The 25115-nt window shown below is 42.1% G+C and overlaps 1 protein-coding gene across 1 annotated transcript in view; it reads left to right on the top strand.

The window, feature by feature from the left end:
- The window catches only part of ALMS1 (ALMS1 centrosome and basal body associated protein), a 100513-nt gene that overhangs the window by 62080 nt on the left and 13318 nt on the right, over nucleotides 1-25115 (top strand). The window contains exons 8-12 of the mRNA XM_007477862.3: nucleotides 8436-8561; nucleotides 16619-16783; nucleotides 18295-19265; nucleotides 22932-23046; nucleotides 23731-23937. Of these exons, the coding sequence (XP_007477924.1) occupies nucleotides 8436-8561; nucleotides 16619-16783; nucleotides 18295-19265; nucleotides 22932-23046; nucleotides 23731-23937 (1584 nt within the window). The remainder of the gene's footprint in view (nucleotides 1-8435; nucleotides 8562-16618; nucleotides 16784-18294; nucleotides 19266-22931; nucleotides 23047-23730; nucleotides 23938-25115) is intronic.

The raw sequence follows: 25115 nt of genomic DNA on the forward strand, positions 1-25115 counted from the left end.
TTTAGCAAAGGAGTTGATAAAGTTACTAGTGTAGTTTTTTGGGAAACAATGGTGTCGTAGGAGCTTTGATTCAATCCAGTTAGATGGATCAGAGCTATAGAGAGTAGTCTAAATGGTTCATGTTTCTTTGCAGGGATCCCTTTCGTGGAGGACCCTCTGCAGTTCAGCGTTTTTGTCTGTAAAGGCCTTGCCAATGATGTGTGTGCATGGGGGGAGGGGAACTGGGACTGGTTAGCCAACACACTTGATGACCCAGTTAGGAGGTCTTTGGTTGGGGGCAGGGTGGGTGGAGAATGAGCCTCTGTTTAGTCCAGGATGGAAGTGCAACAGTCACTCCCAGGGACAGCAGCTTTAACCTGCTCTGTTTGTGACCTGGACTAATTGACATCTTCTTGGGTATCTTGGGTGCCTTCCAATCCTGGGGCCCCCAATAAGGAAGCTGACACTCAGACCTCCTGGGCTCCCCAGATCTACTTGCCTCAGCCTCCTTAGGACTAGGATCTTTGCTACCATACCAGCCACTTGGGATTAAAAAAGATCCCAATAGTCTAGAGCAGTAATGGTGAACCTTTTAAAGGGGTGGGTGATGTGAGAAGTGTCCTCAGGCAATAGGGAAGGGAGCAGCCTGGCCCACGTCCCGCTGGGGCAACGATGACAGATGTGCCCACAGAGAGGGTTTTGAGTGCCCCCCTGGCAAGCGTGCCATAGTTTTGCCACCACAGGTCTAGAGCTTTGGGAGGAATCTAATACAATAAAATTCAATAAGAATACATTCAAAATCAAGCACTTGGGATAAAAAAAAAATTAGTTTCACAAGTACAAGATGGGGGAGGCATGCTAGATAGCAATTTATCTGGAAAAAAATTTGGTTTAAAAAATTTTTTTTTAGTGGGCTGCAAATCCATTCTGGGTACGTGTCATTGTGCTAAACACTGGGGATAGGAAGAAGGAGGAGACAGTCTCAGCTGGGGAAGACCTCATTCCACGAGGAGTCTCATGGTTGGGAAACAAGCCAACCCCTTGGTACCAACACATTCTAGTGGAGACCGTCTCAGGCGGAAGACCCTTCATTCTCCCCCAGGTATGATATGCTAGGCAGCCCAGGGAGCTCTTCTAAGTGAAGAATGAGGAGGTGGCAGCTTCAGTAGTAGCTGCTCAGGGCAAACTAGGTGTGAAATGAATGGTGCCCTGAATGCTGGGACTACATTTTGTGAAAGAAAGTGATAAGATTTGTCTAGAGAAGACCTACCAAAGAGCCATGGCCTGAGGCCCGTTCCACTGAGGCTGTTTGGAAAGGAGCCAGGGGTGTTTACAGATGCCTTGGGACAGGTTGGTCCTGGAGAAGAGGGATTAGGCTTAGTTTGCTTCCCCCTGGGAGGTGGGCCTAGAAGCCATGGATAGTCCCTTTAGGGGTGATGGAAAGTTTCTAGACTACCTCCGTCAGGTGAGCCACCATGCTGGGTACTAGAGATAGGAAACCCAAAAGAGATCAGGACCAGTCATCTAAGAGCTGACCCTCCATTGTGGGCCAATGGGCCACCCAGATGAGTAAATGCAAAATAGTGTGGATCCTAGGGAAGGGCCGCAGGCAGGAGGGGATGCTGCAGCTTCAGCCAAGTGGAGCCTTTCAGGAAACTGCAGATTCCAGGAGGCCTGGATGAGGAGAGACTAAGTGCCAGCCATAGTGCTAGTGTTGGGTTCAGAGTAGGGTGGTTGTAACAGAGCGAGGACATGGGGAAGAGAGAGGAATTCACGCATGACATAGAGCTTCACCCTGATTTTGGAGACGGTCCACATGTGCTTGGTAAGAGCTTACTCTGCTCCCTGTTGGGAAACAAAAATGAAATAGGATTTACAGAAAGCCTGTCCATGTCTAGGTATCGGTCACACAAGGGACCAGCAGCAGGCCAGGATGGTGGGGACAGAACTAGGGGCTGAGGGGACCCAGGAGACATCCATGGTAAGGGCAGGGGAGATGGAGCATCATCTGGGAGGAGTGGCAGGCCGGCACGACTTGACGATAGAGGGGGTAGTGGGGAGGGATGGCTGGGAAACTGGAGGGTGTATGTAGGAGACATTGGAAAAACGATTTGTGTTTGATCCCAGAGGGAATAGGGAGCCCATGAAAGTGGAAGGGATGGGTGAGGTCACAGCCAGGCTTAAGTTTAGGAAAATCTTTTGGTCTCCTGGATGAAAAATGGATGGGAGTTGGGAGAGACTTAGCTGTTTGTTAGGAGGCTGGAGATCAGATGAGAACTGGCTTATGTGAGATAGGTCATAGAGATAAAGAGAAGAAGCAAGATTTGTTTACAGATTGGTTATGTATGGTGAGTGGGGAGTGAAGAGTCTGGGATGATGATTCGTGAACCTAGAAGGCTGGAAGAATGGTCCTCCCCCTGGCACCCCCCTACCCCCCATGTAGTAGGGAGATTTGGAAGTGGAGTGGGTTTTATGGGGGAAAAATAATTCTGTTTTGAAATGTTGAATTTGAGATGCCTATGTGTCATCTGATTCAGAATTCCCAATATGGCGATTTATGATGCAAGTCCTTAACCCCCAATAAATTTGCCAAACTTTTTCCTAGAATGTTTAATAAATTCTGAATCCTTTTTAGCCTTTACTTAAGAAAATTTAATTCCTTAAATCATTTATGTACATTTGGTTGGATGTCTGTTCCTTATATCCTATCCCATTCTATTTTTTGCCCAATTTAATCTACATTTATTGGTAACTATAAAATGTTAAAAATCTGAGTGAAGGACCTTCTTTTTCTGTGTTTCTTCTCATTAGGACATTAGTAGTTTTACATGCTTTTATTTCCTTATAAGTTTCCTTATGATTTTCTCTATTTCTATGGAGAAGCAACCCCTTCACCTAAAAAAACAAAAAACAAAACCCAAACCAAAATAAAAACTATGGCATTTTCTTTGGTTTAGTACATGAGTGATAAAAATTAATTTGCCATTTTAATTATATTAAGTTTACAGTTATTAAATTCATTTGGAAACATAAGTTGATAATAAATGGATGTATTTGAAGAAATTTTGAATAATAAATGTTTTAAAAGAATTAACTAGAACCTTTAAATTTATTTTTAAGCACTGGAGAAGAAGTAAAAGAATAGTTAGGGAAATTGCATCACGACATTGGAAAAAACTAAAACCATCAATAAAAATGCCAAATAAGAATAATAAAAGAAATTGGATAATACTCTATAAAAATAAAGTTGAAGAATAAGACCAAGTATTAATAGAACAACAAATGGTTACATAGCACAAAGTAACAGAATTGGAAGACATAACTGAAGCGCAAGCCTACAAATAATTGGCTTCCCAGAAGACTTTGAAAAATCAAAAAAAGCTAGACTATACTTACTACTTAATCAGAGGAAACGTTTCTGCATGGATAGTCTCCAACCTACAGATAGAGGTAATACCAAAGGTATTAGCATGCAGAAATCCTAAAGTTGATTCATGAAGATATAGAATTGAATATCTATCTAGAATTACATAGAGAAAAATGTCCCCCAAAAGTAAGAAGAAATGTTTAAAAAGAGAAATTATATGAAAAATGTTAATTAGATCAACACTGGGCTTTGTGATCTTAGACATATTACTTAAGCTTCAGTTTCCTCATCTGAAAAATGGAAATTATAATTAGCCACCTAATGTGAAGATTAAAAGAGGGAAATTGGAAATTTTCAAGTACTGAATAAATTTGAGCAAATGTCAGTGGCTGTTTTAGAAACAACAAAGGAAAAATGTCAGATGAACAAATATCTACAGAGGCATTTTCCCCTCATGCTCCCCCTTCCATAGCCACATATTTGGCAAACATATCTATGCTTTTGGAAAATAGAATTTTCTCTAGAGGGACATGAACTGGAAGAATTTATCAACAAATTTCCTCAACTGAAGAGATCAGAGGATCATAAGTTTAGAGCAGGAAGGAATATGACAGATTTTCTACTACAATGTTCACATTTACAGAGGAGAAAACCAAGGTCCACAGAGGAGAAGTGACTTTCCCAAGGTAATGTGGCAATTAATTCTTGGGGCTGGCTGTGACTTTAATTGGGATCCCTTGACTCTAAATTCAGTAGTCTTTCTACTTCATGAAATCTTTGTGATTAGTTCATAAATAATCCAAATTGACCAAATGAAAAGTCCTTAACAAGAAGAATATGCTTTTTCTATTACTAATTACTGTTAAAACATGCATGTGGACATAGATGTGTATATATGTATGTTTGCAGATTCATGTACATGTCTACTTTTGTGTGGATGTAAGAATAAGAAATTACTTTAATAATAATAGAGACTATCAAGTTAAGAATTTCATTTAAATGTAATATCAATAACAAAATGGAAAATTAAAATGAAAATGCATATAAATATTCAGAATTGCTAATAAAAAGCTACCAGATTAGAAAACAGCATCATTAAAAACTGAAGAGGACAAAGGAAAGAGTTGGAAGTCCCTAAGGGAAGACCTCTCAACTTATAATTAAGCCTCAGGGAAATGTAAAAATGAATATTTTAATAATCAGAAATATCATTTTTATAGAATAGTTTAATAGTTGAAAAATATTTAGAAGACTGAGATATATTTCACTTCCTCTAGTTAGCTTTAGTCCCAACCAGAAGGAAATTTTAATAGGCACTTCTTATATATTCCTATAGTAAATGTAAATGGATTGAATTTTCCCATTCTAATAGAATAGTTCAAATAAAAAAACCCTATTATTTTGCTTATAGGAAAAAACCCTTTAGTGCAAATAGATATACATAGATCCAAATTAATAGGTTTGCCTAGATATGAGATGCTACTTCATTTTTTAAAAAATTCAAAAGTGGTGGATTAGGGTCTGATCAAATAGAATTCAAATTGGAAAAAATTGAAGGAGATAAAGAAGACTTTCACTTAATAGTGAGAATAAATAAGAATAACTAGTTTTTAACAGTTCTCAGTTTATATGCCCCAGATAATTTGGCAACTAAACTTACTGAAAAAAGATGATCAGCAATACAAGAAATAGACAAAAACCTATTATAGTAGGACCCCATAACATTCCATTGATGTAATATGACATGATGTAATATGATGTAATATATATTATATTATATTATGCAGACATTCACACGAGAGAGAAAGTGCAGTGAGTGAAACAGGGAATGTTGTATTCTTTTCAAGTACACAAGGAACTTTCACAAAAATTTAAAACATAATAGATTGTAGAGAAGCCCTATGTGAATTCAGAAAGTCAGAAATTATTATAAACCATCTTTTGAGACCTTCTATAAGTTCTTTAGGTAGAGAATTATATTTCTTTCTTACTGATCCTTAAAGTTACTACATTTTCATTTGTGCACTACTTTGTCACTACTCCATAAATTCCATTATGTTTATAACTTTCTTTATAAACATACTATTGTTATGTTATGGATAACCTCTCCAACTTAGTTCGTAAGAGAAGAATTTTAATTTCCATATTATTATGTGCCAACTTCAGAATTTATAAAGTCCTAGTCTGAGCTTTTCTTATGTACTTTGTTGATTGAATCACCTTATTAACTGATGGAACTTTCCCATTTAGTGGTTGGTATTATAGACATGTTTGAGGATACTATTCATTTGAAGAATCCCATTACTTAATAATATGATTGGGAAAATGTTGACAAGACATGAACTTTCCTTTGTCAATGATTAAAGTGGTAGATTAAAGTCTCCATATGGCCATCACAATTGGGGAATAGAGTAATATTTGGATTAATAGGCAGGTATAAATACCATATGGTATTATAAGTTATCAGTGAATTAGAGTAAATGATATATACTGTATAGAGCTAGATGGCTCAGTGGATAGGGAACTCCAAGCCTGGAGATGAGAGGTCCTGGGTTCAAATTTGACCTCAGATACATCCTAGCTGTGTGACCCTAGGCAAGTCACTTAATCCCCATTACCTAGCCTTTACTACTCTTCTGCCTGGAAACTAATACTTAGTATGGATTCTAAGACAGAAGGTAAGGGTTTTTATTTTTTAAAGGTATATATTGTAAGTTCACTTTTTACTATTGTTTGATGACTAAGGAGGTATTTCCAAGGCCTGTATTTCTTCATGACTATTATTATTAACATGGACAGAAATTATGGTGTTGGAGATTGAGCATGTAGGAGAATTAAAAGTGTTTCAGTGACAGATTAATTAAGTTTTTACAACAGTACAGATGTATTGCAGTCAAGTTCATCATGGATGAACCCCTTGAAAATCTCTTCTCTTGATCTAATTCTGCTTGTAGAAGGTTCATAGAAGAGATATTTATTTTTAGAATGCTATAAAATTGGACTCATTTGTATCTCCGCTAGTTTAGCATTGTTAATGACTTGGATGACACAAACATGGAAGAGATAGCTAACACATCATGAAAAGAAACATTATGATGGGTTAGACCATGGGGCCAAGTCTCATAAAATGAAATTGAATAAATCAATAATATTTAATTATGCTAATATGGAATAATTCATTCTCAAATTGTTGACCACGTTGAAATGTTGACAGTTTTTTGCTAATATAAATATTGCTGCCCAGAGTTTTAAAAATTCCCTTTGCCATGTTAATGTGTTTAAGTCATTAAGTCATTTTACATATTTCTAATTACTTAAAAAATTCAGCTAGTTAAATTAGTAATTTTCATATTCTTTGACTACTTATCTTTGAGAAATATGTATTCTCAAAATTCGTTTCAGTTTCAGGGGCAGTTAGGTGACTCAGTGGAGACAGGAGGTCCTGGCTTCAAATGTGACCTTAGATACTTCCTGGTTGTGTGGCCCCTGGGCAAGTCACCTAGTTGCCTAGCCCTTATTGATCTTCTGCCTTGGAGCTGATACTTGGTATTGATTTTAAGACAGAATTATAAGGTTTAAGAAATAATTAATTTCAGTTCTCAAATTTTGACAATTGGATTTTTATCAAATAACATTTATAGCAAAGATTTTCCCCTACCTTGTTTCTTTTTTTACTTGTGATTTTTGTTGCTGTTGTTGAAATGTCTTTTTTTTAATTTAATTTTTTCCCCTTTTGAATGCCTTAAAAAACAAAACCAAACCCCTTCTTTCTTTCTTAGTATTAATTCTAGGATAGAAGAGTGGCAAGGACTAGGCAATTGGGATTTAGTGACTTGGCCAGTGTCACATAGCTAGCCAGTGTCTGAGGTCAGGTTTTAGCTCCTTCCTCCTAACCTCAGGCTTGGTGCTTTAGCGAACTGTGTTACCTAATTGCCCCTTTGTTAATGATTTTTGGTTTATATTATCAAACCCATCTATTTTGTCTGCTACAATTTATTTCTTTGTTTAATATCCAAAAGCTTTCCACCTCTCCATAGTTATCAAGATAGGCCACTTAAATATATTCTAATTTATAAATATTTGTATCCTTTCCTGTGTTTCCCCTGGTTCTTTTTTTGTCACTTTAATACCAGTATTCTACTGGCATGTAACTGTGAGCCATGGAACATAACCATCTCTAAAGAACTGGAAATGGAAATCACATGGAGGCCAACGGAGAGGCATATGGTGGGTGTGAGCCGGCACATACATATGAAGAACTTCAAAGAGAAAAGTGAGATTAGAAGATTCTATCAGGGAAGCATATGAGAGAAAAAAAGATAGATTGATAGGTCCTTTGGCAAGGAGAAGAGACAAGAGGGGGCTTGCCTGGTTGCTCCCCTTTGTATCCTCACCATGTCTGAGAAAGCAAGGCAGGCTTCCTGTAATGTGCTTAAGGACATTAGCCGAGAGTCACATAGGATGAATGGGAGGGTTGGGATCTGCATCACTGGAAAGACCATCCAAATTATTGAGATCACAGATCCATTTTAATCTTTTAGATCAGTGATCTTTTTGGACTGGATGGTGGAATATGACTCAAATTTAAATCTAATCCACTGCTCTTAATTTTTTCAGCAGCTTTTGTTGAACAATTGCTATCTTCTCTGTTTTGTGATATTGGATATATAAATCACTAGTTTACTCTGTATCTTTGCTTCTAGTTCTGCATTATTAATCTGTTATTTTTTATCTAGTATGATATACTTTGGGTTGTGGATGATTAAATTAGAACCTTTTAAAATAATAACATCAATTTAGGTAGCAGTGTAAAACAACTGTTCGAGCCACCCACCGAGCTCCCATGTTATGATCACCTATTTGGCAGATAACAAAATTAATCCTTACGGAGTTTAATTGCCTTGCCTCTGTGTGTAGTCTGTCTGTGTGATAAGTACTATATTTCAGGTACTCAAAGGCGGTGAGGCAATGGGCATCTGAGAGTTTCTGTCCTTATGATCAGAACAAAGCCTTCTCTGTGTCCTTCTCCAAGGCCTACTTTATTTTTTGTTTTTCATTAATTGCACTTTGATGCCTTCCATCTTTACAGCCCAGCCTTCACTGCTGCCATACAAGCCTCCTGGAAGCACCACCATGTATTATGTTCCAAACTCAGCGGAGCCACTTCTGTACCCTGTGGCCAAATCCGATACCACTGTGGAGAGCACCCATTCAGGTATTGCGTCAATCTTTGATTTACCAAATAGTGTTTGTGTGAGTTGAATATGATGCAGTATGGAAGGTGGGAAGGATTTAATAAATTAGGAGAAATTAATGTGTTGCTGAGGTTTGTTCTAACACAGAGATACAATGAAAAATTTTCAAAGAATTTCAAATAACTGAATAATTTAGGCTTTGGGGTTAATCTAGGAAACAAACTTACTTTGTTTTATCTCCTCATTCTTGGTCTATTTTGTTCAAAGAAGATAAGCTTTTTGAACTTCAGATGTTGTTTTTAATAGACCTTCAAATTCTTCTGTTGACTGAGTTCCATCTACTAAGTAACTTCATTCTTGTACTGTAAACATGCCACTTGACTTCTGCCTTCCTTACAAATTCCTCAATACCTGCCATCCAGTTTGCTATTGTAACAATTAAAATAGTGGAAGCCATAAACTGTGGCAGATAAAAGAGTGTTTGGCTTAAATTGTGACTGCAGAAAATATGGTTTCAAGACAGTGTCTTGTTTTAAATCAAATATAAAGTGGTTGCCAGGGAAAAATTCCCAAATATTAAATATACCCAAGTCAGCTGGGTTTTATAGAGATTTTAATTAATACAATTGAGGAATTAATGAGAGAGAGAGAGAGAGAGGGGGGGGGGGGGAGAGAGAGAGAGAGAGAGAGAGAGAGAGAGAGAGAGAGAGAGGGGGGGGGGAGAGGGGAGAGGGGAGAGGGGAGAGAGGGAGAGAGGGAGAGAGGGAGAGAGGGAGAGAGGGAGAGAGGGAGAGAGGGAGAGGGGAGAGAGGGAGAGAGGGAGAGAGGGAGAGAGGGAGAGAGGGAGAGAGGAGAGAGAGAGAGGAAATAATGAGAAAAAGGGCTAGACCAGCCTAGGCCAGCATGAGCCAGCCTAGGCTGAAAACCCTAAGAGAGAGATCAGTCAGTCTTTTATCCACTCACCATAAGATTTGTCCAAGCAAGATTCTAGTGTTCAGAGAGACACCAGTTCAGCTTCAGCTAGCTCAATCAAGTTCAGCCATCAAGCCCTTCAAGGCAATGTTGACCAGCTGCCTCCTCCAATTCAGCTTTTCCCAGCTGAAACTCCAGAGACCTCTTTTTGACCTCCTTTTAAAGCGAATTTTCTCCTATGTCACCTCCCCTAAGTTCTCACATCTACCAATCACAGTAGATGTTTTCCAAAGGACTGACCATTCTTAATTCACACCTGAGTAGACTTAAACTTTTGATTAAGTTCACACCTGAAAAAAAACCTCTTGAGTAAGTTCTCACCTCTTTGCTTCTTGTAAATTCACAAGTTGCTTGACCTTTATAGGTACTTAGCACCCTTTTGTATTTGATCTAAAAATAGGCACAGCTTAAGAGCTTTTGCCTTACTATAAGTATGGGTTTCAGTACTTTTCATTGTTCAGCAAGGAGTTTACAACTTTATCTTCCCCTAAAGTATGCTTAAGGAGGGTGGAGTAGAGATCTCACATTCCTGATCTAAGTCCCTTCATTGTTTAAAATGGGGAATGGTCTTAACCAAGTGTTCTGAAGTAGGGTCTGAGAATTTTTAAGGTTCACACTATCCTAGATGGAAGCTGCCTGCCCCTACTTTCTCCTTCTATTCCCACTGGGCCATCGCCAGATCAGGCCCACAGTGACCACCTCCATTATTCTCTTAAATTCTAAACAATTCCCTCCACATAAAATGTCAGTTAGGAAAGACCTCAGAAACCATTTATTGAGATTCATGCTTTAACCAAATTGTTCCTGTAAAATGTATCCAGCTGTTCTTTAAGAATTCTAGTGGGGAACCTAGTGTCTTTTTTAAGAAATAAATTTTATTAATATATTTAGTGATTGAGCATTTACTTCCTCCTCTCTCCCCCTTTATTCCTGAGGGAAAAAGGAAAAGACAAGCCTTGTATCAGATAAGTATAGTTGATGGAATGAATGCCTGTATTATCTGTGCCCAAAAAGGTACATGTTGTTCCAAATATGAATCTATCATACCCTCTCTGCCTGGGAGTCATTGTTCTTCATCTTCAGGCCTTTGAACTAATAGTCCATCACTGGCTTGATCAGAGATCTTAAGTCTTTCCAAATGGTTTGTTTTTACAATATTGTTACACTGTGTAGATTCTTTTCCTGCTCAGGAACTTGCTGCTTTGATGCAGTACAGAACTTGGGAGCTGCCCTTGTTGTAGGGAAATACTTCCTCAGAGTGTGCCTAATGTACACTCTAAAGATACTACCAATTGCTTTTCCCCTTCCCATATCTTGGAGATAGCATGGAACAAATTTGATCTTTGTTCTACATGATGCCCCTTCACAAGCTTCAGGACATTTCTGTGTCTTCTCTTCTTCACCCTTATCATCCCCACTACATTCTTATAGGCCAGGCAGTTACTTGCTTTCACTCTTTATATATATTTATTTTTAAAATTTCATTTGTGATGGTTACACATTCTGAGAGACTATATTCCAGGTAAGAAAATCAATTTATTGGTCAGTGATCTCTCTCAATGTGCATTTTGAATCACTAAATTTTCGAAGCTCTTTATTCAGCCCTCCCTGGGGCATCTCTAGGTGAATGAGGAGGAGGACTACTTTTTTATTCTTGCCCTGATTTCTTTATGGTGGTGGTGAGACTCATGCCTTTCCATAAAATTCTGATAGCCTTTAGTGATCTAGACCACGTGGGGTCTAGTTAAGTTTTGACTTTCATCGCTCACGTCAATGGGGGACCCAAGGATGCTGTCCTATTGCCTCCTGACATAGTTAACTTGAGCCACTTCTTGTTTACCTGGCAAGATGGAGCTCACTATCATCAATTTTAGTTCACTCCAATTTATAAGCGGTTCTGGGACAGGGAATGGGAAAGCATCTCTTGGATTTTTTTTTACAAATAGAGAAATGAAGAAAGATGTTTGAAAGACAGACTGAGCTCAATTTAAAACTTAGAAATAAAATACAAAAGGATGCACATTTTTCCAATCAGCAGAAATATTCCTTCTCTTTCTCTCTTTGTCGTCCCCCCCCCCCCCCCCCCGTCTCTTTGTCTCTCCCTCTCTGTCCTTCTCTCCTCTGTCTCTGTCTATGTCTATGTCTCTCTCTCTGACTTCCCTGGCTTCTCCCAAGTCCCTGTTAACATAATACCTTCTACAGGAAGTCTTCCTCAACTCTTCTTACTTCCAGTGTCTTTTATCCTGTTTGAAGTTTCTTTGCATATATTTGTTTACTTATTATCTCCTCTGTTAAATGATGAGCTTGTTGAGTGCAGGGATTTTCTTTTACTATTCCCAGCACTTAGCACAGTACCTGGTATATAGTAAATGCTAAATAAATACTTCTTCATTATCCGAAGATGCAGCAGGAGGCAGATCCTAATCCTGGCATATGGGATTATGGCCAGAAAAATAAGAAATGAAAGATCCTTTTTTAATAGAAAGAATGGCTATACACAGAGCTCTCTCCAGAAGGATGAATCAGCTGTAAACAGAGACTGAATCCGTAAAAGGATGGAGCAAGAATGTACAAATGAAACTAATCTAACCAAGATCAGAAGGGAAACAACAAACTGGGAAAACATTTTTGTAATAAAGTCTCTGATAAAGGTCTCATTTCTCAAATTTATAAAGAAGTAGGTCAAATTTATAAGAATATCTCAAGCCATTCTTCAAAGGCTATGAACAAGCAATTTTCAGATGAAGAAATCAAAGCCAAATGCAAATTAAGGCAATGCTGAGGTAGCACTTCACACCTATGAGATTGGCCAATGTGGCAGTAAAGGAAAGTGGTAAATATTGGAGGGAATGTGGCAAAATTGGGACACTATTGCATTGTTGGTGGAGTTGTGAACTGATCAAACCATTCTGGAGGGCAATTTGAAATTATACCCAAAGGGTTATAAAACTGTGCATACCCATTGATCCAGTAATGCCACTACTGGGTCTGTATTCCAAAGAGACAATAAAAAAGGGGAAAGCACCTATTTGTACAAAAATATTTTTAACTTTTCTTTTTGTGGTGGTAAAGAATTGGAAATTGAGGGGATGTCCATCCATTGGGGAATGGCTGAACAAAATTGGGGTTCATGTTGGTAATGGAATACTATTGTGCTATAAGAAATGATAAGCAAGATGATTTCAGAAAAAGCTAGACAGTTCTGCGGGGACTGATGGAGAGCAAAATGAGCAGAAATGGGAGAACACTGTACACAGTAATTGCAATATTAGATGATGGTTCTCTGCGAAAACTTGGCTATTCTCAGCAATGCATTGATTTGGGACAATCCTGAAAGACATCTTATTCTGGGGAATGCTATACCTCCAGCGAAAGAACTGTTGGATTTGTCTTTCACATAAGTGTATTTTTGGTTTTATTTAGGGGTTTTGGTTATGTATGACTGCTCTTACTGCTCTGACCAACATATCTGTGCTTTGCATGACAATAAAAAATTTTAAAAATGAAACAAAAAAACCCCAACAATGGAATAAAAGTTCTCAAGGAATGATTTGAAAGGAAAAGAAACAGCTTAGAACAGAAAGTGGTAAGCCTCATCCAAGTAAGGAACTCCAGAAAACTTGCATAGACCAAACAAATCAATGACTCTGAGATAAAAAATGTATTTTAAAAAATCAAAACAGTGAAAAAAACAGATGAAAATGTAAGGTATCTGATATCTAAAACAACTGACCTAAAAAACAGATCAGAGAGAGACAATTTGAGAATTATTGGATTACTTGAACACTGATTTAAAGAAAAAAAGCCTCCGCAACAAATTTTGAGAAATCATAAGTCAAAATTGTCCAGAACTGTTAGAAACTGAAGGAAAAGTGAAGATCATGGAATCACAGATCACTTCCTAAAAGAAACCCCAAAAGGAATCATTCTCACAATGTCAGAGCCCAAATCAAGACAGTACAACAAGCATCCAGAATGTAGTTCAGATATTGATAGACAACTGTTGACTTCCTAGAACAATGTCCTGGCAGTTTCTACCATAAAGAAGAGGAGGTCTTAGAATATTGTATTCCAGAAAATTTAAATCGTGTGTGTGTGTGTGGTTTTCCTGAGGTGAGATGGGAGAGAATAAACATTAAGTGCTTAATGTGTGTGAGGCACATGTATTCTCACAGCATTCTCCAGAGTAGGTGGTATTATGTTCCCCATTTTACAGTTGAAGAAACTGAGGCAGGAGGTCTAATTTGAACTCTAGCCTTTCTATCTCCATTTCCAGCACTCTCTCTACTGTGCCACCTAGATGCCTCAGAATATGGAATAGCTAATTTTCAAGCATTACTAAGGAAGAAATCAGAGCTGAGAAGGAACTTGACAATCACAAGAGACATGTACATTTAATAATTGGAAGGGACTTTCTGACGATGAAAGTTCTGATTCCCATCAAGGGAGTCTGATGTCTTTCCAGAACCTAATGTCTTCAGAGAGCATGGTGGGAGTGAAGTAAGAAAAATGGAGAACTGGGGAATGAATTGCTTCTGTTTTGAAGGTTTTAAGAGGAGAAAGAAACAGGAGGATAAAAGAAATACTCTAGAATGGAAAAGAGGAGGAAGCTAACTGATGCTTTCTCATTCGTGGCTATGAGAGCAGTTTATTGAAATGGAGGAAGTAGGCATTGAGAGTCTGATGAATCTTGTTCCCCTCTGAAGTAGACAGTATAGAAATACATCGCACCCACCATGGGCATCAGGGATGGCATGCTTAAAAGGGAGGATGTGATGGGACAGATTTTCTGGTCCCGAAATAAGTGGGACAAAGGGGAAAAAAAAGAAAAGAAAAATGGAAGCTAGTGGGGAAGAACTGAATGCACTGTGGGAGATGAATAGGATGAAATAGGAGCATCTTTTAAGAAAGAAGGAAAGAGGCACTTTGAGAGGGATCCAGGAGATAGGGACCGATGGTGAACTGAGAGAGAATCTAGAGAATAAGACAGCAGCACAGCCATTAAGGATATTTGGAAAGGTCTCAAAGCTTTGTCTGTGGAGACCTCACGTGGAAGCATGTTGCCCACCTTCTGTGAGGGAACTGGTGACTCTGGGTGGAGGAGATGATGCACCTTCCTGGACATGGCCTTGGTGGATTTGCTTTGCTTGCCTCGGCAACAAATTACATAACGGATACTTGGTTTGGAAGACATTGAAAGAGGGATAGTGATGATAATGCCAAAGAGGAAAGAAAAGAGAGGAGGACCCTCAAGACATTTAAAAAGTGCCAGGAAGAATATGGAAAGGAGCCCAGGGAAGAAGGACCAGCTTAAAGAAATGAAGTGGATTGATATGTTTTATTTATTTATTTTTTAAAACCCTTATCTTCCATCTTAGAATCAATACTGTGTATTGGTTCCAAGGCAGAAGAGTGGTAAGGGCTAGGCAATGGTGATTAAATGAATTGTCCATGGCCACCCAGCTAGGAAGGGTCTGAGGCCTGATTTGAACCTTATGTGAACTTTAGATTACTCCATCCTACTTAGTCTAACAAAAAACAGGAATGTCTACACCCATACTTAAGGATTAAGTATTTAGGAGGATGGCCTATGACAGACATGTGCTAGCAAATGACAAATCAGAAACAACTGACAGACCCCTGGGCTGTCCTAATTCAAGCTTAAGCCAACATTGGTACATGTGAGAAGTAGGAAAGTGATGTAAAAACTGTCTATATATTTCCCATCACTTCCTCTCTCTGGCCTCTTTCCATGGAGATCTGGTTCTGCCTGGCAGCGTGCTAAGCATTCTGGCATCTTGGCGTGGCAGCAGCTATAGTCCGGTTTGGCAGTGAGTTTTTCTTGATACTATCCTGGGAGAAGCTGAGTAGCTTAGTTCAGGTGAAGGCATCTTAACTCTCTTGGAGTTTAGGTTGATTTCTTTCTCCTTTACCTTCCAAACATTATCCTCTTAGGAAGCCTCTAATCTTCTTTAGAGACCTTGTGGTGGAGGTTTTTTAACTTCCCCTGGCACAGGCGGTATATGTGTGTGTGTGTGTGTGTGTGTGTGTGTGTGTGTGTGTGAAATATGATTTCACAGCATTTTCCAGAGTAGATATTATTATGTTCCCCATTTTACAGTTGAAGAAACTGAGGCAGGAGGCCTAATTTGAACTCAGTCTCTCTATCTCCGTTTCCAGCACTCTCTCTACTGTGCCACCTAGATGCCTCAGAATATGGAATAGCTGATTTTCAAGCATTACTAAGGAGGAAATCAGAACAGAGAAGGAACTTGACAATCACAAGAGACATGTGCATTTAATAATTTTTTGTCTTTGAACTTCCCCTGGCACAGGTGGGAGAAATCCTATACCCTCCTCTCTCTTCTCCTTAATTCCTTCCCTCTATATTAATTAAAAATCACCACAAATTTCCAGCTGGCTTGGTTATTTTATTTGGGATTTCCTCTGGTGACCAAAATTAATTTAGATTAGGTCACAACCCTAAAATGATCCTTACATTTAGGATCTCCCATCTCTAGGCTTGCTCTCAGTCCACTGAGCCACTCAGCTGTCCCCAGATTGATATGTTTTAAAAGAAAATTATGAGACCAGAAATTCATAGTTTCATTTACTGAATTCTTATTCTGCTCTACTTTGTATCTAAAATGCTTCTATTTTACATATTTCTCCTCTTCCTCCTTTTTTTTTTCATTAAATCCAGGACACATTTGTTTTAAACAAAAGAGGGTTAGAAAAGGAGAACACCTAGCCCTTGAATAGGCAGATGTTGGGTCCGCCATCTTTCCTGGACTTTGAGAGTGTGTGTGAGCCATCCCCTCAGATTCCTGAAGCTTCTTCCAAAAGCTTTATTTACAAGGAATTCTCTCATTGTCATTGTAAGCTTTGTAGATGGGCTTCATTTTGTGTTGTGTTGAGATGGTGCCTTTGACAGTTCTACAGGGAATTCGCCCCCTCCCTAATTTCTCAAAGAACAACACTTGAGGAGAGAATGAGCTCTCTGGATTTATTTTTCCCTTGCTTTTTTATGTTGTGTTTTCCAAAGATGATAAAAGCTGATGATGGCCTTTCAGCTTGTATTCACAGTGCCCTTCTTCCCCCATAGGGTCCAATGATGCTATTGCTCCAGATTTCCCCCCTGAGGCTCTTGGCACAAGGGATGAAAATGTGTCTGACATTGTAAACATCAAACATAAAGAGGGAATCTATAGCAAGAAGACTAAGTCAGCCTGGACTGAAGAAGAAAATCCCACTACAAAAAGTGTGGCAGGTAAGTGGATTTTCTCTGTGTATTTTACAGCTTTTACATCAGCCTCTCCTATTTCACATGATCTAGCTTTATGGTTTGACAGTAAGTCCTATTATAGCCCTTTTGTTGCCAGATGAGTTCTTTGCCTTTTTGGTTTTGGGCTTTAATTAATACATCTCTCTGACAAGCAGGAGATGGAGGGTCAGACAAGTTTGAGCGCCAGTTCTGTCTCTCATGTACACTGGTCCTCTGATCCCAGACCCAGACAACTCTGTAAGACTCCACATTGTAAGGGGATCAGTATCCAGGTCCAGAGACGGGAAGTCCTGGATTCAAATGTGGCTTTTGATCCTTCCTAGCTAATGTGACCCTGGGCAATTCACTTCTCCCCATTGCCAGCCCTTACCACTCTTTTACCCCAGAACCAATGCACAGTATTGATTCTAAGATGGAAGGTGAGAGTTTCTTTAAAAAAAAACTCACTGTTTTAGAACAGTTGTTGGTCTGCGTTGGCAGAGGGGGACTGTTTTTAGTAGTAGGTACCACGGAGTCACAGAATCGTCAGGGCAGAGGGAAGAGGGAGTTTTCGTCACTCTCCTCTGGGGAAATTAGAAGACCAGATTTTTTTCCCTAATGGATACAGATGACTTCATTGCGTAGAACAGTGGTGTTTTTTTTTCAGGATACCTTTGAAATACTCCTTTGTCTTTTGTTTCTTTATTACAAGTGCAGTGTTAGGAGATGGCTTTTAAGGCAGAGTCGCAGTTAGCTGGGTGAGCTTCAGAATTGGAATCATTAGGAAACCCAGAGGAACTAAAATGGTTTTGATGCAGTGCTGGGAAGTGTGCAGACAGGGCTGTGCTGATTGACAGTGATTGGCTTGTGAGGGGCCCCTCAGTGTCTGCCCTTTGACCTGGCCTCAGTGCTGATACCAAAAGAACATCTCCAACCTGGGAGGAGGAGGGCACAGTGCATTGGGAAACCAGGCTTTGAGGCAAAGGAACCTGCTAGCCTTGCATGGCGAAAGACTCCCCAAAGGGTTGTTTGGGCCGGGGTAGAGGCTGATGGAGGAAGGCAGTGCCCAGAAGGAAGCGGAAGGGGGATTCCCTGGGCAGAGGACACTAATGATGAGTGAGCGCTTTAGCTGCTGCGATCTGGCAGGAGGTCCGAAGCGGAAGTCCAGAGGACTTGTTTCCACCTAAAGAAATGCTAGTGTTGCTTGGGAACCTCTCTGGGATTCTTTGGTTTCTGACTCTTTGGGCTTTGGGTGTAGTCAGAGAATCCCTGAACTTACCAGTCATCCAGCCTCACTCCCTCCTCTGAGAGGAAGAGACCCAGGCTTGGGGGCGATGAGTCAGGCGCCCATGCCCAGTACCCCTGGGGTAGAGCGCGGGAGGTGATACAGCGCGGGAGCCACCGTGCAGACCGTTGTTTCTCACCGGCATCCTCACTGACAGGGTTTGGTGTTTCTGAAGACAATAATGTCTGTTTTTGAAGTCTTTCGAAACCAATTCTTTTCCTTTTCTTTCCAGAATCCAAGAATCAGTTGGAAGCTGAAAACACAACTCATTCTGTCTTCAAGTCAGCCCAGTTTTACTTTCACCATCCGGTCCACCATCACGATTTCTTCTCCTGCTGTGAGCCCTGGGGAAGGGGCGCTCAGCTGCTTAACTCCAGAGGAGTCCCCGGGCTCTGTCCTTCTTTTGATACTTTTGAAGACAACAATGGGTTCTACCCGTTACAGACCGAAATGGATTACACCAGAATAGAAAGTTACTGCGTGAACGTAGGGGGCTCTGAAGAGCGGGGGGCCCGGCAGCAGCCCGACAAGAGTCATGAAGTCAGAGTTCCCACAGGGAGCCCGAGGATCAGCTTCTCGCTAGCCCCGACGCTCCAGCCCAGCGCTAGTCTGAATGACCTCTGGAACAGGTTTCAGGAGCGACAGAAGCAGCAGAAACTGCCGGCTTCCAACTCCTCCAAAGAGTTGTCCTTGGTTGACCGTCTAGATCGCCTGGCCAAGGTCCTTCAGAAGCCCATGATGCTTTCTCTGCAGACTTCTGGGCCTGCCCAGGCTGATGGCAGCGGGGAGGGCACCTGGCAGCAGCAGCAGGACACAGGGAAACACAAGCCAAAGAAGGATGAAAATGAACCCCACTCTCCCTGTGAATTGAGATGGGTCTCCCGGGCTTCGTTTGTCCTGACCGGGCGTCATCAGAACAGGCCCGACCATCCCAGAGAGGCAGGGGCTGATTCCATGAGCCTCATCTCTTCAGACTCACTCATGCCAGAGCCCTTGGACACCATGTTTGAGTCTGACTCGATGACCCAGACCGATGGAGAAGCAGACCCGATGGGTGAGGCAAGCAGCGATGTATCCATGGCCCAGAAAGTCCTGGAAAGGAGGCATGGATCCCCCAGACGGCAGCACAGGCAGACGGAGGGGAGCAGTAGAGGAACAAAGGCTCGATCAACCGCCCCTCAGGTCAGAAGAAAAGACATTCAGGTATGTGGATACTAGGATTAAGAGAACAGGGCTGGGGGCACTGAGCCGGGGGCAGGGGCTCCTGGAGAGCAGTCCAGGGCAGGAGCAGTGATAGGACAGAGGTCAGGGACTTTGGAGCTAGAGCTGGACATCCAGAGCGTCAGGCATCAAGATGGACAGAGGCACTGCCAGAGCATCCTTTGCTTCCTTCTCTAGAGACTGACTCCAGCTCTCTCGGCTGCTGCTTCCTTTTCTTCCGTCAGTCACTGTCTCAGTCCCCAGCATTTTTCCACTGAGCAGGGACCCTCGGACACTGGCCGTCACTCTCCATCCTGGCTTCATTTTTGTGGTTGATTGTTCAGTTCGAGCCTTTTAATCAGTGTTTCCTGGCACTCCAGGCAGCCTCGAGCTCAGCAGGAGTGAGGCCTCCCCAGCTTAAGGTCTAGAACACCATCCTCCTGCCTGGTTTGGCTTTCTGCCCCGGCTTCACCCTCCCTGGCCTCAGTGAGCCCTCATGTGCCACCTCTGCTGCTTGCAAACACAGCCTGTCCTGTCTTTTGGAGGCATCGCCAAGGGGATGGCCCGGGGCTCTTTGGTGCCAGGGCCCTGGAATTGGCTCCTAATGTTGTGGGTGACTCCCTGGTGTCGGGCTGCTCCTGGCTCAGGACGCAGAAGCTTTGTGAGAGGCTGCTGGGCTCACACTCTTGCTGTTCCTTCCTTGTATGAGCATTCAGGGTGTCATCAGGGTGTGTGTTCTGTTCCCAGCTGAAAACCAGGTTTCAGTAAGGATAACGTATGGCACAGAGCAGCTCACTTGGTAACTAGCTTCTCTTGGGGGGGGACGGCAGCTCCCAAGCCCACAATAGGCATGTTTTGGCCTGGACCGAACACTCAGGTGTTTGGGAGCCAGAGCCGACCTCTTCTGGGGCATTTTTGCAGATGTGCCCAGGCCTGGTACAGAAATGCCAGCTCTCCCCTGTGGGTGCCCTTGCCCAGACCTCAGGGAGGGAGCCGCGCTCTGGATGGGCCTCTGCCTCTGTCCTGCTCACCACTATGATGTGGGCATCAAGGCCCCAGGGCAGTCTCTGAAAGGCACTGCGATGTCCAGCTGGCTGACCTCTGGTTAGCAAATGCAGGCAGTTCTCCCACTGCATTTGATGGTAGAGAAGAGGATTAGGATGAGAACTAGAGGGCAGTCAGACGACCAGATGGGAAAGGAGGAGAATGTGGGCCTCTGGAAGGGAGCCTGGCTGATGCCTTGTGAGGGCTCAATGGCCCATTTACCTCCATGTGCCTGGCTAGAGCCCGGTGATGCACAGAGTAGGACAGGGCTGCTGGACATCTCTACCTGCTGGCCTGCCTCTTTGTTTAACAGTTTTACTGACATGCTCTTTGTGCGGCTGAGCTGAAGAGAGTGACATGTGGTCCGTCTTAGGTGTGCATGGACATCTGTGTGGTGGATGGCAGTACCTGTTTTTCCTTTGGTCACTTGGATAAAGTTCCTCCTCTAAGCAGTTGAATGCCTTGGACCCAACCACCAAAAGGCCTGCTTCTGCATCCCGGCCATCACCCAGCTCCAAGCATCTTCTCTGCCCCTCCTGCCTGGGATTCTCTCCCTCCTCATCTCCACCTCCTGGCCTCCCTGATTCCCTTCACATCCCAGCTAAAATCTCACCTTCTGCTAGAAGCCCTCTCCCCTTTTATTCTAGTGCAATTCCTCTGTCGATCGACCATTTCCACATTATTGCAGCCATAACTTGCTTGTACACAGTTCTTGCTGGTTGCCTTCCCATTAAACTGGCAGTTCCCTGAGGGCAGGGACTATTTCTTGGCCTTTGTCTGCATTCCCAGCTCTATATGCAGTGCCTGGAATATATATAGTAGGCTTTAATGTTGGTTTCTTCCCTGACTGCAGGTTTTAATCAGATAAAATAATGGGGATACATTTGCAGTCCCAGGCCCCCCTCCCAGGCTCCGCTGAGGTGGTTTGTAAGTTTATATGTTCAGAGGAGGAAAGGTAGATGGGGTAATTGCTAAAGGTCCACTTAGAGGATTTGGAGAAGTAAGAGAGAAAATGTCCATGTTTAGAGACTTCTGTTAGGAAGGGAAGACTGGAGCATTACAGCCCTGTCTTATACCTGCTCTGTTAACCATCAGATCCAAATAGAGGCTTGTTATTCTGATTGCTGCATGGTTGCAGGGAGTGGGCTTGATGACCCTTCTACCTGGAGAGTCCTTGACGTGCATCCTTTCTGTTCTGTAAGAATTGGAACACTATTTCTACCCAGATATATATTTTATAAGGTTTATTGGAAAGGGTAGACAATCCTTCCTATAAGTAACCTGACCACGTGGTCCCTAACCTGCAAGTCTCTTCCTCCATCCCTCTCACCTGCCTGCTCTGTTCCCAACTTCTTCCTTCTTCCTTCTCTTCTCGCTTCTCCCCCTCACAAGCCCAAAGCCTTGACTTTTATTGATGTACAGCACATAGAAGGATGCAAACCTGGCACAACTGTGTTATGTCAGGAACGTTTGATGGACAGGTCAAGCTACTCAGGAGGGGGAGAGAATGAACTTCCTTGACAAAGTACTCCAGTATTGAAGGGACCAAAGAAAGAGGCTGCTCCTGGAACTATTGGTACATGTGTGAAAGGGAATTTTTTTTTTATCTTAACTTATTCAAGTACTTGGAGTGCTCCATCCTTTTAACTTAATCAGTCAGGAACTCCAGATCCTTTTGATAAAAGTTCACACCCTCAGAGGGTCCTGAGACGTGATGGGAGAGCTGATGGGTGGAGAACACAGTGTATAAGTGGGGGTCTCTGGGACCCAGAACTCTTTTGGAGGCTCAGTCTTTTTGTGGCTCAGTCTGGTGCAGCTCAGCCTGATTAGGCATTCAATTCTGCCTTGGATTCAGTGTTTCTGGCTCGAGGAGTTCCGCTTCAGTGACTTGCTTGGGTTGAGGAGACTGGCTGGAGACACTGGTCTCTTCTGTCTTCAGTGGGATGCTCTCTCTCTTCAGTGAGGCACTCGGATATGGATTTAGTTAATTTAGCTAGGCAATATTTTCTACCTCCTTCCTATGTTTCCTTTTCTTTACTGTCTACCCTGCTACCCTGTCTACCCTACAGTCTGGTGACTTAAGAGTTAATTTTTATGAATGGTGACCACAACAATTTAAAAAATTCTTATATTTGTCAAACCCATTTTAATTGTTACACATGCATGGTGTCTTGGACTGAAATTTGCCCTGGGTTTTTTCAGAGAGGTGAATGTGGCTCTTTTTCCTAGCCCTATCCCAGCCCTCCTGTGTTACGAGAGAGTTGCAGGAGACTGAGGCAGGTGCCATCAGTCTGTTTATGCAGAAGAGTCCTCTACATGTCTGAATCCTTTTCTAAAAAGTCCGTTTTGTTCAGACTATCAGCTCCCGAATGGCGGTTTAACTAGCAGTGGTGGGAGATTGCTTGGCGCTCTGGGATCACTCTTTAGATTCCTCTTCTCTCATCCAGCAAGTGTGTGATGCAGTGCCCTCAGTTCTCTTTGTGAGCCCAAAAAATGTCTGGTGAGCCTCACTGAGTGTGGTCCTTGGAAGTTGTGTTGGCATCGATGAGGATGAGCCTTTGGGCATTCTCTGCCTAACAGTTAAGATGCAGGCAGCCTTGACCAGGTGTGAATGATGCTTTGCAGGTGGATTCTGTCACTTCCTTGGACTCTGGCTCGACTGACAGTAGTGCTTGCAGTCTACACCCTACTCCCAGGAATAAGCAGAATGTCCGGATGTTAAATAAGGCTGTTCAAACAGGTGAGTGGCTCCCATTGAAGTTCCCGTTTGCCTTGGTCACTGGTTCTGTAAGATTTTTATGATAATCTGATCAGTTTGTAAGCATGTATTAAATGTCTAATGTATTCTAGACATTGTGCTAAGCTCTGGGGATATAAAAATAGAGACAATCTTTGCCCTTGAAGAGCTCCCATTTTTGTTGACTCTTCAAATCGCCCCCTCTAATCTAAATTCAGAGTACTCAAAGTCTGGAAAGTTCATGAGCTACTCTTGGCCTTCTGAACACTCACTGGTAATTTGAATGAGAACTATTTGTGTGACTTTTAGGAGTTTTAAATCTGTAGTCTGGATTAGTTTCTTCTGATCATTTCAACTCTTACTTGTCAGCCAAAGAGTAATTCTATGGTAAACTAGCATCCTCTCACAGTAATGCCCAAGGTGACCCCCAGTCAGGGTTGGGAGCCTTATTGTTTGGTGTTTTACATACTGGGGGACACAGAGATTCCCAGTGGAAATCTCATGTTTACAAGTTTTCAGTAGAGTTGGGTTGGGGGGGAGGGGGGCGGGTTACAGGAATTCTCCAGCAAGGGACAGGAGGAAAAACTACCAGGAAAAGACTCTTAGACAGAAATTTCCATATTGAAACCAGTCAGAATAGTATTGAGAGACAGACCTCAGAGTGATATATGGGCCTTTTCTTCTTAGGGGAATTGGAGATGGTGAGAAGTACAAGGAAGCATACTCAGGATTTTGGGGTGACTTTTCCAACCCCAAATCATAACGTGACTGAAAAGAGAGCAGACAATTATGTGAACTATTCAAAGACAGGAAGCAGTTCTGAAGAAAAGAAGCCTCTGACTCTGTACCTGTGGACCAAGAAGTCAAGGAAAAGTAAACCTAATTGTTGTGAAGGTAAAAGCCCATAGTTTCAGGTTAACCTTTGCAGCCAGCACTACATAACTTTCAAGCGTTTCCTTCCTGACTCCCCCTATATCCTGACCCATCGGCAGGGTTGGAATGATGACAGTCTTAATGTCAGAAAGGTTGTGGCTGTGACATTGCTGTCAGTGTCTCCATGACCAGTACTCTCAGAGACAACAAACCACTGTCCAAAGTTTGGGAATCTTGATGGTTTGGTCCCGAGTCTTTGGGCCTATGTTGGGCTGGCATCTGTTCTGTTCTGGTTTTCTTTGCTTTGAGGTTTCCATTTTCCTTGTCTTTATCTCCGTTAGTACTTAATCCTCTCCAAGTGCTTTGAAAGCAGAGGTTCAGAACTCACCTTTTCCCTTCTACCACCTCCCTTGCAAAATACATTTAGTAAACTGAGTCAACTTGAGGGAGGACAATTGAGCACCCCCCTCTTATCTTCCCCTTCTTTCTGCTCCTCTGGATATTGGCAAGTATTTTCCCCCTCTGGCTTCTAGAAGAATGCCTCAGAGAGGGGTTTCTGGACTTCTTGTTTTGATAAAGACTCCATGCTGTCCCCTCCTCAAGTCTGAGCTAGATTTGGGGCACCAGGTACACTTCTGTCCCTGCCCACAGGAATACTGCTGCTTGAAGTTCTCCAGAGCCCTCATGGTGTCTTTCCTTGACCCTATTCCTCTGAAAGAGGTCACAAGAAAGAGCTTAGATGGTAAAGAACTTTACCTTCCTGGTCTTGAGATACTCTAAAAAGGGGCATTAAAAGCAGTTGTGAGCTTTGACCGTTCATAGAGATGGGAACATTTTGTCCTTGGCATCCAGATGTCATGCTCACTTTTTTCCTCCAAGGTCATAGGCCATCTGGAGGAGGTGGCATGGATTTTTGCCTATCCCCTCTTGTCCCCCTGAACCCCTCCTGCCCTCGTGGTCTGAGACCACATGAACAGTATCAAAGGCCCAGATTCCTTTCTCCCTAAGGGGAGATGAAGGCCATGATTTCTCCCATTGACTCAAAACTTTAAGTCCAAAAAAGCCATCATCATTTGGTGGGAGGAAAGGTGTCTTATGCCTGTTAGAGGTGTCTGAATCCCTGACGTGGAATTTTCCCCCATTTTCCCCCTTTCGACAGCGTCATCCGTATAGCTGCTGAAACGTTTGACAATGTAATG

This window comes from Monodelphis domestica, chromosome 1 (genome assembly GCF_027887165.1).
Source record: "Monodelphis domestica isolate mMonDom1 chromosome 1, mMonDom1.pri, whole genome shotgun sequence".
Lineage (NCBI taxonomy): Eukaryota > Metazoa > Chordata > Mammalia > Didelphimorphia > Didelphidae > Monodelphis > Monodelphis domestica.